This window comes from Astatotilapia calliptera, chromosome 5, assembly GCF_964374335.1.
Source record: "Astatotilapia calliptera chromosome 5, fAstCal68.1, whole genome shotgun sequence".
NCBI classification, from domain to species: Eukaryota; Metazoa; Chordata; class Actinopteri; order Cichliformes; family Cichlidae; genus Astatotilapia; species Astatotilapia calliptera.
This window is the reverse complement of record NC_137426.1, coordinates 15,722,481-15,736,559: the sequence shown is the minus strand read 5'-3', so window position 1 is coordinate 15,736,559 and position 14,079 is coordinate 15,722,481. Positions and strand designations below refer to the sequence as shown.

Below are 14,079 nucleotides of genomic sequence, written 5' to 3'. Positions count from 1 at the left end.
TAGGAAATATTTAACTAGGTTACAATCTGCTTCATGCTGAAGCACCTTTCAGTTAAAGTTTGCTATATGCATTCGATTGTAAATTTAATATAGCTGTTTTCAGTGTTGTTACCTTGGCATACTCACTGAATAAGAAAATACCTCCACATTGTAAAGTTTTTATTAATTTTATTTTCTTACCAATAAAAAGGGATTCATGATGAAATTAAGATATGATCAGCAAACACTTTATTTTCACTATTTATGTCATATTTAACCAATTACTTACACACAGTCCATATTTTTCTCTTGGTAGCCCACACAACTTCTACCGTAGGAACTACTATAAAAACAATCGACTTCTAACACTCTTGCTTTATATAGTCAATCAGTTATTGTTTTATTTCTTGAAAACAAAGACTTTAAGCAAGATATGTGCACCTTACAAGTCTGGTGCCTTACAGCTGCTTATTGACTTTGGATAGAAATATGTTTTAACTCCAAGTTGGATCGCCATAATGAATGAAGTGTCAGATTAACTTAAGTAAACAGCAACTGAGATTCCTTCTGGGGTCAAAGAAACATTACCTCACGAAAATGGAAGGAAATAATTCTCACTTATCAAAAACTACTCAAAATACCAGTGTTCACAAGTTACATGGATAACTATTTCCAGAAATCATGCTTTCTTTGCACAAAAGACTTACTTTATCTCATTAAGGACAGCAGAGGTGTCATGCAAGGGGTCTCAAGACAGCTTTAAGTGGCTGTGAGGTAATTAGTGGTGTAGTAAGCTGAAAATCTGCTACAGACGACTCCTTATTTTTTTACTTTTGCTTCCAATTGTTCATTATTAAACTCCTGCATAGTTTTAATTGACCATACTTGAAAATCTTAGTAGAATTGAGCAGTCTAATGAAGTGAAATCAAATTTGAAAATAAATCACTTACCTCAGAAATGCACTGTGTAACATTATGCTTCCTTTCCTTGTAAGTGCAAGGAATGAAAGGCTGAGCATCTTTTAGAGAATAATCTTATGCAGGCAGAATATACCTGTACAAAACATTACTTAACTGTCATGATTAGGCTGTGTGCAGGCAGGATGAGGACGCAAACGCAAGCTCACGGAGGCAGGAATGAACTCAAAACACAGTTTTATTGCTGACGGAAGTTAAGGCGATACAAAATAATATGAAACTAAACTGGGAAGTCATAAAGGAACTGACTCACAAGGAAACACACAGAGGGGCACACAGTCATGAGGGAGAACGCTAGGGGTGGGGGAAAAAATCGATACTGTGTAGTATCGTGATATTTTGTTTGCTAATAATGTATCGATACAGGGACAGCAGAAGTCGATATTTTGTTACAAAAAAAGGTTTTGTGCTCTGACTTCAGAGCATGTTGATCAGCTCCTTTTTCTGAGCAAGAATCCTGACATTCCTTCACTGTCCAAATGTGTTTAACTTTTTTTTGGCAGCAATAAACATGACAGTTTACTTATTTTAATTTAAGACATGTTTTATTTTAATTAAGTTTAAAACTTTTTTATTTAATGTAAAATTATATTTTGTTTTAATTTACTTTAAAATTCTTCGGTTGCTGAAGGGGCTGCATAGTTTTCATAAATTGCATAGTTCAGAATAGCTATAATTGTACCAGATGGTTGCATTCAGTTAAGTTGGACTAGACTGTAATACAAACCGTTCAGTTTGTCAACAATAAAACTGACTGAAATGAGAGAAAAACTGAGTGCGAGACTTTGATATTAGATAAAATGAATATTGATAAAGTTTACCTTTATGTACAGAATCTGAATATCGCAAAATATTTAAAAAAAATTGCAATAATATCGTATCGTGCGTTAAGTATTGTGATAATATCGTATCGTGGGATGTATGGTGATTCCCACCTCTAGAGAACGCGACACTGAACTGAGGGAGACGCGGCCATAAATACACAAAGGGTTAACGAGGGAAGTGGGACACACGGGGAACACAGCTGACACAGATAATCGTAATGAGACAGGGCAGGATCGAACACAACATGACACATACTGACGAGAGACTGTCAAAGTAAAACAGGAAGTAAACAGAGGTTCAGACAGGAGGAGAGAGAGCACGGGGAGAGCACAGACATAACGGGCTGGGGAAAACATGGAATAAAACACAAGGAGGGGAAACGAGGGCTCACAGATACACAGAGGGGCACACAGGGGGTAATCAAATAAGGAACATCTTAACAGAACAACCTAGGAACCAAGGCATAAATAAAGAACAAAATACAAAACACACGAAAACTAAGAATACTGGGCCAACATGGCAACAAAAGGTTACTGTAACTGAGAGCAAAAACAGAAACGTTTATTTAATATTGAAAATTAAAACCACCTTCGAACTAAAAATGTGTTCTAACATTGGAAATTAAATTTTCATGTTTTAGGCAGAGTATCATCAAGTCTAAATGATCAAAATATGGACTGTAAAATAGCACGTGATGCTCCAATAAACGTACGTCTCCCTTCTTCACTCAAGTTTCATACGTACTGTTACACTTGTAAGTGGGGGACCTGAATACTGTATTGCCAGGAAATACTTTACTTTGTGCTTGGTTCGACTCTGGTGGCCTTGCTAATCATATAACAACATCAATGAAAAGGCCTTTTGAAATAAGAACCCATAGCCGGAAAGCTGGGTGTTAGTCTACAGGTTGTTCATTCGCTCTTGGCAGGCATTCAGGCCTCAGTTAAGGCCACAATCTGATTATATTCCCACTTTTAATCTCAATAAACACACCTAAGTGAATTAAACTTGACACTGAGTGCTGGTTATGGAAGAAGCATAACAGACTCATCTTGATCAGGATATGGGGGGAAAAGAGAGTTTTTGCTTTTGAAAAGGTGGAAAGCTAGTATGCTTACTTCTTTTTTGTTTTTTCACTTTTTTTTATGGTTTTCATCCCTTTGCATTATTTACAAATTTGTCTCGCAACTCTTTGGATGAAAATAAGTTGTGTGTTTCCCGCAGTGAAGATGACTTCCATGTACTGGGCTGGCCTCCGAGTACACGTGCATATCAATAAAAGGAGACTCTTTGAACCTTTTCAATTCGGCAGAGCATTTCAGTCTCCTTTCAAGGACCCAAGAAGCACAATGTCTCCATCCACAGGACAAATGTGGTCATTGAATGGCTTCTTAAACATTAACCGTGAACCATTACTAATATGTTATAGTTATGAGACATTAATCCAGTGAGAAGATTGTCGCTAGTGCAAAAAGGAACAGTCATTATAAAAAATTGAAAAAAAAAACATACTGAGATATCATTGCAGGGATCTGACCATGTGGATCTGACCATCAAATGACTAAAGATAAAATAAAAAGAAAGAAAATACATTTGACACTAATTGACTGTCAGCGCATGTTGCATTATATCTTTCATGTATGTTTGCAGTTTCAAATGTTTTCTTTCAGTGATTATTTAGCCTTTCAGGATGGCACTATAATCTATGCCAGCCAGTAGATGGCCCTGCAACACAACGATAGTTACAGCATTTCCACTGTACATGCATTTAAGTCAAAGTGATTATACATTATGTTGATTTTCATTTCTTACAAAGAAGTAAAGTCACTGCATTACTTACATTTTGTGAGGTGCATTTGCAACACAGCTACTGTTCAATATCGATCATCTACATTGTTTTGTTTTTAACTCAAAATCACCACAGAGACATTGAAGACATTTCTGGGAGGTTTCATTGATTTATTGTTTTACCAATTTCTGTGCAAGGGTAAGAATTACAAAAATCTACACACTAGAGATGATAATATATCCTGTTTCTATCATACAATGTTACTTTTACAAGCGTCCTTTAACAATATGTATATATTCATTCCGATGTACCTATTACACATTAAAGATATACTGATCATCCTCATAAGACGGACCACAAATATCACCAACAGTAAACAAGTTTGGCTAAACGTACGCACAGCCTGCAGTGACCATGTGTACTCTAGACGAGGCTTGACAAGCTTCAATGATGATGTGCTATATCATGTTCCTAGTACAAGTTCATCAAAATGAAAACACAAAACTTACAAATGCAGCACAGTTCCCTGTAGTGTTTTTTGTATAAGTGCATTAGTCATTTGAAGTGTACGAGAGTCTGTTGAGGTAACACAGCTAATCCTTTAATATAGAGAGTTGACAATAATATAAGCTCTTTTTTTTATGTTTGTCTTTATTTCATTGTTTTAATTATAGGCACAGCATATCTATAATGGTCACAACAACTTTCGGTATTATTTGTATTACTGTACTTCAGGTTATTTTGCTACTCTCTGGCCCATTCTGACATTAACAGATGAAGAAAAAAGAGAAAGTAGTTTTGGCTAAGGAAATCACTTACTTTTCTTTTGATATATAAGAATTAAGAAGTAACTTTAGAAACAGATTCCCAGTCCTGACACGGAGTGGACACTATCAAATATTAGAATCACAGTGGGTATATAACAGTCCTGGTCCACTGCTGAGGAAATGTAACAAATGGAGGGAGAAGAGGAGCTGCACTGCTGCCGCCTGACACAACTTTGCCTGACACAGGCTATTGGACAATGAGACTACCATCGCAGTGGCCGTAAACTTGCCAGACTGAAGCAGCAGCACAAGCTGGCAAACTGGTGCCAATTAGGCCCATTTGTGCTTTAGTTGCCAATCAGTCTGCTGCCAGGAGTTTCACCAACACTTTTTTCTTAGCTTTACCCAGCTCCTTACATTTCAAGGTAACATTTGGAGGATTTCATTTAAAGCCACCGTGCATAGAGGTTTTGTATAGAATCTTTTAACGGCTTGGGGCCGAAGCCCATGATAACATTACACAGCTGCAATTTCCTTGGAGCCAGCATCTAGTGGTCATTAGAAAAACTGCAGTTTGAGACAGGTCCACTGTGTTTTCCCCATCCAGCCATGTTGTCTGTCTGTCTGCTTATGCTGTGACGCTGTGGGACAGGCTTGCTGAGACAACTTCTTTCAATATAAATGGTATATAAAAGGAATATTATGAACCACCACCACAGACTAGATGTCTACATGATTAGTGGTGAAATATTCCCTTAAGTATTCTCTTTATAATGGAGCAGGAAACCACTCACAAAGAACACGCTCATGGCATCTTTGTAACCTAATAACATTTCATTGAGATACTTCTCTGTTGTGTTTCAGTAAACAGAAGCATTTTCCAGTGCATCCCTTTACCCAGCATGGCTATTCAGCATGACAGCATTACTATAAAATAATTCTCATAGATTTAAATCCTATTTTTGCGTAACATATCACTGCAGTACAGTACATTGACTTGTTCCCAACACACGTGGAAACAGAGTGGATGTTGTGGGCAGAAACAAGCACCTATCCTACACTACACAAGATTAGTGGTAAATATTCATCGGGTGTCAATGTTTGTTTTGCCGTCCAAAAAAAGGGGAAGGGACATGATGATAATCTGAATCACTCTGTATCCACAGCATTCTTCAACCACTTGTCTGACTGGAGCTACATGTTACCTTGTTTGTCCGAGGAAGAAGAGGAGGTGGATGGTGATGGAGACGGTGCTTTGGGGAAGACCCTGTCAGTGGGAGTAATGCTCGGGCTGCCCAAACCAGACGAACTGGAGCTGCTGGAGCGGTGAGGTCCTTGGCCCTGTCCAATCACAGGAGCCGGTCGAACAGGTCTGACAGGCGGGGGCCTTAAAGGAGCACTTGGTCTACGGACTGACAGAGCGGGCTTAAAAGTGGTCATAGTCTCAGATGAGGAGCTACTACTGCTGCGTCGCTGGGCTGCATCTGGATCCCTGATCACCATGGTATGGAGAGGGCTGGCAGACACCTCCTGCACTCCACCAGGGTGCTTAAGCGGCTCCAATGTGTCGAGCACAACGTCAGGCGCGTGCTTGGCTACATTCTGCCTCTCCAACTCACGCAACTCATGCAGGGCTGTATTCATTGTTTTCTCTATATCCTGAGAAGCATAAGTAGAGGAAAAAACAAAAGACACTGATGTCAAGCAACCAAGCAGAGAGTAGCTAAATCTATTTTAAGTTTTATTCCTCAGAGCTCGAGCCTTTTTATGTGATGGTGGAAAAACTAAACCCAAAATTTTATTTGCCAACTGTGTAATGTTTTGGTACCCATCAAAGAGCTAATGATGCACATAATATTTAGGAATGGTAGCGAGAATTGAGATTTTTTTCCTCCTTAATTTTGCCTCGATACAGTTATGATTTTTCAGATGAAGCTATAAAAGGAAGCTCCCTTTTTAGAGAAGCCATACATATAGGATAGTTGTATACGTACATGTTTGTTATACAATAAAATAAGAAAAGTCTATATTAATAAAAACTGCATGTGCTTTTAAGGATTTTAATCACCTCAGCGAGTGCCTCGGTCTCAAGAGCCTTGTGGTCTCCTAAACTTGCATGCCGGGTGGTGCTTGGTGATGATCTTTGAGAGTGGCTGTCGACAAACGCCTTTCTATCAGGGTGGCTGATGCAGCCAGCACTGCCAAATGTGGTGAGACGGCGTTTCTCGGGACTGTCAGTTAGACCCCTGCTGACAGCTATTTTGTGTGGACTCTGGGGGCGAGGCATAACCCTGGGGGGTAGATCAGCAGCTCTGGTGGGGCTCAGGCTGTCGGCGCCATTCCTATGGCGTGGAGCTGCAGCGCCATCTGATCGCACTCGCACCCTAAAAAGAGGCGATGAAATTGATATTTAATTCGTGAATAGTTTCAGTTTCTTTGCTCTGGATAAATATTCAATGTCCTTCCTCTCTCAAGTCCATCCCAAATATCTAACTGTTACTACCTTCCTAATGCTGGTCCAAAGCGGTTCTCAGGTGTGTGTTCACAAGGAGACTGACGCTCATTCCTTGATGAGGTTCTGTCATCGTGGTGCGGCCCACTGCTGGTCTCACTCTCAGTCCGATGAATGCTCTCTGAGAACGCGTCGTCCCTGATACAGATGCATATCGATGACGCTTTTTTATTCATGTTTAACATAGAAAATAATTGACAGTAGTCTGCTAGATAAACTAAATAAGGAGTTCTGCAGTGTTTGAACTGTTAATTCATTTCTGTGTTCAATTTTTTTAAAGATTTTTTTCTTGATGAATGAATCATTGATAACTACATTCCCATTTCATTTAAAGCAACTGTTCATTGAGTTTTTGTACAAAGTATACAATCTGTTAAAGCCAGAACTGTAAGTGCTTGATTCTGAAGCCAAAGCCGACGTAACAGAGTTGTAATTTCCTTGGAGTCAGTGTCTAGAAGTCAATAGGGAACTGCAGTTTCAGGCAGTTTCACTGTCTTCAACTTCTTTCATTATAGTTGTTGAAAATCAAATGAGAATCCTTAATAATCACATCCCTGCACAAAAACACCACAGCATTGTACCTACCAAGCCCATTCTTTTAAAGGGAAACATTAACCACTAATTACTCTGTCCTTTTGGTCCTTTTCTGCATAAATCACTACTCTTCCTAATTTAGCTTTAATTTTGTAACCTGCCTACTATTTATCAGAAAAGAAGCTATTAAGAAATTAAAGGCCTCCATTCAATACGTGACCTGAGTGAATGTCCATTCGAAGAAAATCTCTTTTTAGCAAATTGTGGATCAGAGGGTAATTGCTTCGACCACAAAGGTTATGTTTTTGTTACCCTTTGTCTGTTAGCAGAATTACAGAATAACTACCACTTGAATCTGAATCATGAAAAGATGGATTGTAGCCAAATAAAGATCTCAACACATTTTGGAATAAATAAGAGTGATTAATGTGCTTAGTTGAGGTCTGCCCTCTTTGAGTATCTGTTGCTCCAATAAGAATGCAATAAAATGAAAGTGTAGCATTTTATTCATAATGATCCTTTCATTAGGAAGATTTCATTAAGGCCAAGCTTTCTGAAAATGGAACACAACTGACAAGCTTTTTTTTTTTTACTTTTTATGGGCTTCACAGCCTAAATAAATCTAACTTACATGTCTTGTACCACAATGTATTGATGTGGGATCAGCCCATCCACACCATTATGTCGCCCTTCCCACCAGTCCTGAGAAGCTCGCAGGTAGAGCAGCAGAGAGGCTCCCTTCTTAAAGGACAGCTCTCTTGGACTTCGGCCCACGTAGTCAAATTTGGCTATGGCTTCGATTTGCTCCAATTCTGCCATATGAAAAAAGATCAGAGGAAATCTCATTATTTTCTCTGTCAGCTTCTCAACATCCAGCTGCTGTCTTCACAATGGATTGATGTGTTTGCTGACTCACCATCATCACTTGTGTTAGGCCCGGTACCATTGTCAATCTCATCCAGAGCTCCTGGTTCACTGTGGGGGCTTTCACTGGAGAGAGGAGATGCAGAAAAGGAAATGAAAAAAATAAGAGCCATTTACGCACTCTTATTCTTCAATCATTACCTTTTATAAAAAAGGAATCCTTAATTACCAGACCAATATTATATTTATCATGTGGCAGCAACCTCAATAGACCGAGGCATGCAGACAGTCAAGACAACCTGCTGACATTCAAACCAACCATCGGAACATGAAAGAAAGATGATTTACGTGATTTATCAGCTGGTCTTATCATTTCGGAAACTGCTGATCTACTGGGATTTTCCCACCACAGCTAGGGTTTACAGAGAATGATCCGCAAAAAAGAAAATATTCAGTAAGAGGTGATGGAAAAATGGTCAGACTGCTTCCAGCTGGTAGGAAGGCAACAGCATCCTAAATAAGTACTTGTTACAATCAAGGTATCCAAAAAAATATCAGTGATTGCACACCTAGTGCCATTCCTGTCAGTAAGTCTACAAGTCATGTGGACTTACCAAAGTTGGACAACAAAAGACTGGAAAAATATTTCCTGGTCTTTCTTCCTTTATATTCAGATAGTAGTGTCATAATTTGGCACCAGTAACATGAAAGCATTGGTCCATTGTGCCTTGTATCAACAGGTGGTGTAATAGCATAAGAGATGGGTCTTGTGATACTCTGGGCCTGTCAGTACCAAATCAGCATCTTTTAATCATCACAGGTTCAATGTTTTTTGTGACATTCAGATGGTAGGGTCAGAATCAGAGCATTGTGTCAGCGGTTAAGGCTGCTGGTGGTGTAATGGTGTAGGGGACATTTTTTTGGGACACTCAGGACTAACTAAGCATTATTTAGATGCCACAGCCTACCTAAGTACTGTTGTTGACCATATTCAGCCTTCACAGCGTACTTCTGATGGTTGCTTTCGGGACAATAACATGCCATGTCACAAAGCTCAAATCATCTCAAACTGTTATGTTGCAAATGACAATGAATTCACTGTAGTCAAACGGCCTCCACGGTCACCTGATCCTAATCTGATAGTCTTTGAGAGCGGAATGGGAGATTCGCATCGTGGATGTGCAACAAACAGATCTGCAGCAACTGCATGATGCTATCATGTCAGCTTGGACCAAAATCTTCCAGGACCTTAATGAAGATATGCCATGAATAATAAAACAGCTCGGAAGGCAAAAGGGACTCCAACCCAGTATTAGCAAACTGTGCCTAATAAAGTGTCAGTTTTTATTGCAAATGTTGTTCATGCAAATGAAAAGCTAAAAAAGATCCTGGCCTTTTTAATTTTTCTATATGCATATTTTTTCATGTATTTTTTGGAAACCTCTAAAACATACACTTTATACACCAAATTAAAGCAAAATCCAAACTACCTACTACATTAAATGTGAGATTCATATTATCCAATTAAATGACTGATCAGGATAAATCCTTTTAACAAGGAACTGAACAGCTACTCTTCATTCTTTAACCCTTGTGTGGTGTTCGTATTTTTGTTACTCAGCCAGTGTTCATGGGTCTGGTGGACCCGCTAGAGTTTTGGCTTTCCAAATTAACACTATCAAACAATTTTATGTTAAATTACTCAACAGATGTTTACTTCATCCCAATTACAAGACATATGAACAGCAAACATGGTTAATTTTTTCCCTTTACCTTTGTTAGATCACATTTATGAATTAATGTGCTTCTCGTTTTTCTTTTATATAAAATGTTATAAATAAATCAGTTATAATCAAGTGGAGTGAGTGGAAAGACACAACACATTTACACGTGAAAAAATAATTAATTGTTTAATTTTTCTTTTGAAAAAAACTGAACACGGGTCTCACAGACCTGAACACCATACAAGGGTTAATTCTAGCAGTTGGATCATTTAAGAAAGGCATTATTGATGTTATTCAATAATCATATTGCTGGTGCATACAGTCTTTAAATAAACAACACTTGCTAGCGTCGCTATAGAAAATAAGTCTTGTGTTTATGAGAAAAAAGCCAATACCCTTTATTAGGTGTCTGTCTAAGAAGATAATTCAGTATTGAGTGTAAAATCTACAGCCTTGTACAAAATGGCTTAGAGCCAGGGTAGGAAGTGGAAAATGTTACATGGTGCTATTTTTCCAAGGCCAAGTTGTTAATGGCTCAGAAAACACAGCACATTTTGGACACCTAGCTTTGAACCTACCAGTATTCGTCCCCTCCAGCCATGCACTTCTCATACACAGGTCCCTCCAGTTCTCGCTGGGTTGGAAAGATGACCTCATGGTGGATGATGATTGTCTTAATGATCTCATTAACATGTGCTTGGCAGGCCACAGGATCTTGGTCATCTGGTATGGGCATCAGTGTGGGGCCAAAGCAAATAGCGAGATTGTAGGGGTCCATCATGTTCTCATCGCTGTACTGGGAAAGACTGTGGAAAACAGAACCAGTAAGTATCATTATTTTAATTTTGCACACCGGAAAATTTGTAGTGACGAGACTTACTGGTTTAGAAATGCAAACAGGTATCTCATGACGATGATCACAGGCCGCGGAAGAGTCACGATTATCTGCTGAAGGTGATGAGCTCTTTCTGCACCAGAGTCAAGCTCTAAAAGTAATAAACAACAACAATCACAGAGTGCTACACTAAATAAAACATATTCCACATGTTTTCCTGGAATGTTACTCACTGGTAGTGGATATGAGGTCGGCGAAACGCTCTTTAGGGAACAGGGGGTTTTCCAACCCCCGGAAGTAAAGCTTAAGAACTCCCGCCACAGAGTTAATATCATGATCTGTCTGATCATCCATCAGTGGATCTTCTCCTGTAGATGTAGCATATTTTCAGTCTACTCAGTATTCATCCATTGCACTCACTTTCATGTAAGATAGCAGTGATTCTTAATATACATTTCAAATTCGGAAGTTAATGTATGCATTAAGAGTGCAGTTATGTTTGCTCATTTAGGATGCTGATCTCATGTATTATGCATTAAATGGTTTACATGTCCATTACAGGGTTACATATGGCACACAGGCTCTTTATTTGCACTTTAGAGTCCTGTGAGAGTAACTGCGGTTTCTGAGGTGGGCAAAACGAAATTTAAAATCAATCAAGAGTAGATGGCTAAGTGACCTGGGACTAACCTCTTTCAAATGCATTTTTAATATCATTGACTTCGACCTGGGATCCTGGAACTCGAAATATACCTTGCTGCTGAAGACCTGTGGACATATAAAGCTGTTAGTCTAAAATGGAAAAAAAGGTATTAATATAAATGGCACACCCCCTTAAAAATAAACCAGATTTATTTCTGTTGAATGTCTCAGTAAAGGAGTTTCTTCTGTTTTTTGTATCTAAGTATAAAAACAAGCTTAAAGATAGGAGACTTCAAACATATTAAAAAAAACAAAGGAAAGGGAAGGGTGTCTGAGGGCGAGCGTCTGGTGGCCGGGCCTTAGTCCATGGAGCCCGGCCGGGCACAGCCTGAAAAAGGGCCATGGGCCCATCTTCCTGCAGGCCCACCACCCGCAGGAGGCACCGTAGGGGTCGGGTGCAATGTGAGTCAGGCGGCGGCCAGGAGCGGAGGCCCTGGCAGACCGATCCCCGGCTAACAAGACTGGCAATTGGGACATGGAATGTCACCTCTCTGGTGGGGAGGGAGCCTGAGCTAGTGCGTGAGGTTGAGAGGTACCGGCTAGATATAGTCGGGCTCACCCCTTCGCCTTTCAGGCCAGGTCCTGACTGTCGTCTGTGCTTATGCGCTGAGCAGCAGTTCAGAGTACCCAGCCTTCTTGGAGTCCCTGAGTGGGGCACTGGCGGGTGCTCCTCCTGGGGACTCTGTTGTCCTACTGGGAGACTTCAATGCTCACATGGGCAATGACAGTGAGACCTGGAAGGGCGTGATTGGGAGGAATGGCCTCCCGGATCTGAACCCGAGCGGTGTTTTGTTATTGGACTTCCGTGCAAACCACAGTTTGGCCATAATGAACACCATGTTCGAACATAAGAGTATCCATAAGTGCACGTGGCACCAGGACACTCTAGGCCATAGGTGTCAAACTCTGGCCCGCGGGCCAAATTTGGCCCGCAGCCTAATTACATTTGGCCCGCAAAGCCATACCAAATTACTATTAGAGCAGGCCTACTGGTATTATACAGCTAATATATATATTGTTTAGTATTAAGCTTTGCTTGTTCCATATTCAGTTTTCCAGCAAAACTTATTTGAGTCCATAAGAAAAGATTCATTCTTATATCTGGAGGAAGATTTTTTTTTTCAATAAATATTCATGTTAGCCCGCGACTTTGTTCCAGTTTTGAATTTTGGCCCACTGCGTATTTGAGTTTGACACCCCTGCTCTAGGCCACAGGTCGATGTGGTATGTAATCGTATCACCAGACCTGAGGCCATATGTTTTGGACACTCGGGTAAAGGGAGGGGCTGAGCTGTCAACTGATCACCACCTGGTGGTGAGTTGGATCAGGTGGCGAAGGAGGACGCTGGACAGACCTGGCGCACCCAAACGTACAGCGAGGGTGTGCTGGGAACGTCTAGCAGAGGCCCCAGTCTGCAAGATCTTCAACGCACACCTCTGGCAGAGCTTCAACAGCATTCCGAGGGAGACTGGGGACATTGAGTCCGAATGGACCATGTTCAGCACCTCCATTGCCAAAGCCACTGCATGGAGCTGCGGCTACAGGGTAGTTGGTGCCTGCCATGGTGGTAACCCCCGAACCAAATGGTGGACACCTGAGGGGAGGGGAGCCACCAAGCTTAAGAAGGAGTCCTACCGGGCTTGGTTAGCTTGTGGGACTCCAGAGGTGCTGTTGACTTCGACAGAGAAAATCATCAGGCGGTGGAAGGAATACTTTGAGGACCTCCTCAATCCCACTGGCACATCTTCCGTGGTGGAAGCAGAGTCCGGGGACGAAGGGGATGACCCGTCAATCTCTGGGGACGAGGTTACTGAGGCAGTTAAACAACTCCTTGGTGGCAGAGCCTCGTCCACCCCAAGTTCCTGAAGGCTCTGGATGTTTTAAGGCTGTCTTGGTTGACACGTCTCTGCAATGTTGCGTGGGGATCGGGGGCAGTACCCCTGGACTGGCAGACCGAGGTGGTGGTCCCCATCTTTAAGAAAGTGGACCAGAGGGTGTGTTCCAACTACAGGGGAATCACACTCCTCAGCCTCCCTGGGAAAGTCTATGCCAGGGTGCTGGAGAGGAGAGTTTGAACCTCGGATACAGGAGGAACAATGCGGTTTTTGTCTTGGCCGTGGAACACTGGACCAGCTCTTTATCCTCTTGAGGATACTCGAGGGAACATGGGAGTTTGCCCTACCAGTCTACATGTGCTTTGTGGACTTGGAGAAGACATTCGACCGTGTCCCTCGGGGGTCCTGTGGGGGATGCTCCGGGAGTATGGGGTGTCTGGACCATTGTTACGGGCCATTCAGTCCTTATATGACCGTTGCAAGAGCTTGGTCCGCATTGCCGGCAATAAGTCGGACTCGTTCCTGGTGGGTGATGGGCTCTGCCAGGGCTACCCTTTGTCACTGATTCTGTTCATAATTTTTATGGACAGAATTTCTAGGCGTGGCCAAGTGGCGGAAGGCTTTCACTTTGGTGGTCTCAGGATCTCATCTCTGCTTTTCACAGATGATATGGTCCTGTTGGCTTCATCAGGTGATGGCCTCCAGCTCGCCTTGGAATGGTTCGCAGCCGAGTG

General features: G+C 41.2%; 1 protein-coding gene across 2 annotated transcripts in view; it reads right to left on the bottom strand.

The window, feature by feature from the left end:
- Positions 1-5,181: 5,181 nt before the first annotated feature.
- LOC113022269 (SLIT-ROBO Rho GTPase-activating protein 3-like) overlaps positions 5,182-14,079 on the bottom strand; it is a 35,872-nt gene continuing 26,974 nt past the window's right edge. The window contains exons 14-22 of one of the 2 annotated variants that reach the window (XM_026167485.2): positions 11,498-11,575; positions 11,041-11,175; positions 10,853-10,958; positions 10,551-10,778; positions 8,301-8,374; positions 8,016-8,196; positions 6,842-6,988; positions 6,407-6,722; positions 5,182-5,997 (exon numbers count right to left, since the gene is read on the bottom strand). In XM_026167485.2, coding sequence (XP_026023270.1) covers positions 5,533-5,997; positions 6,407-6,722; positions 6,842-6,988; positions 8,016-8,196; positions 8,301-8,374; positions 10,551-10,778; positions 10,853-10,958; positions 11,041-11,175; positions 11,498-11,575 — 1,730 coding nt within the window. In that variant the 3' untranslated portion in view covers positions 5,182-5,532. The remainder of the gene's footprint in view (positions 5,998-6,406; positions 6,723-6,841; positions 6,989-8,015; positions 8,197-8,300; positions 8,375-10,550; positions 10,779-10,852; positions 10,959-11,040; positions 11,176-11,497; positions 11,576-14,079) is intronic. The other variant, XM_026167484.2, reaches the window with a different exon arrangement.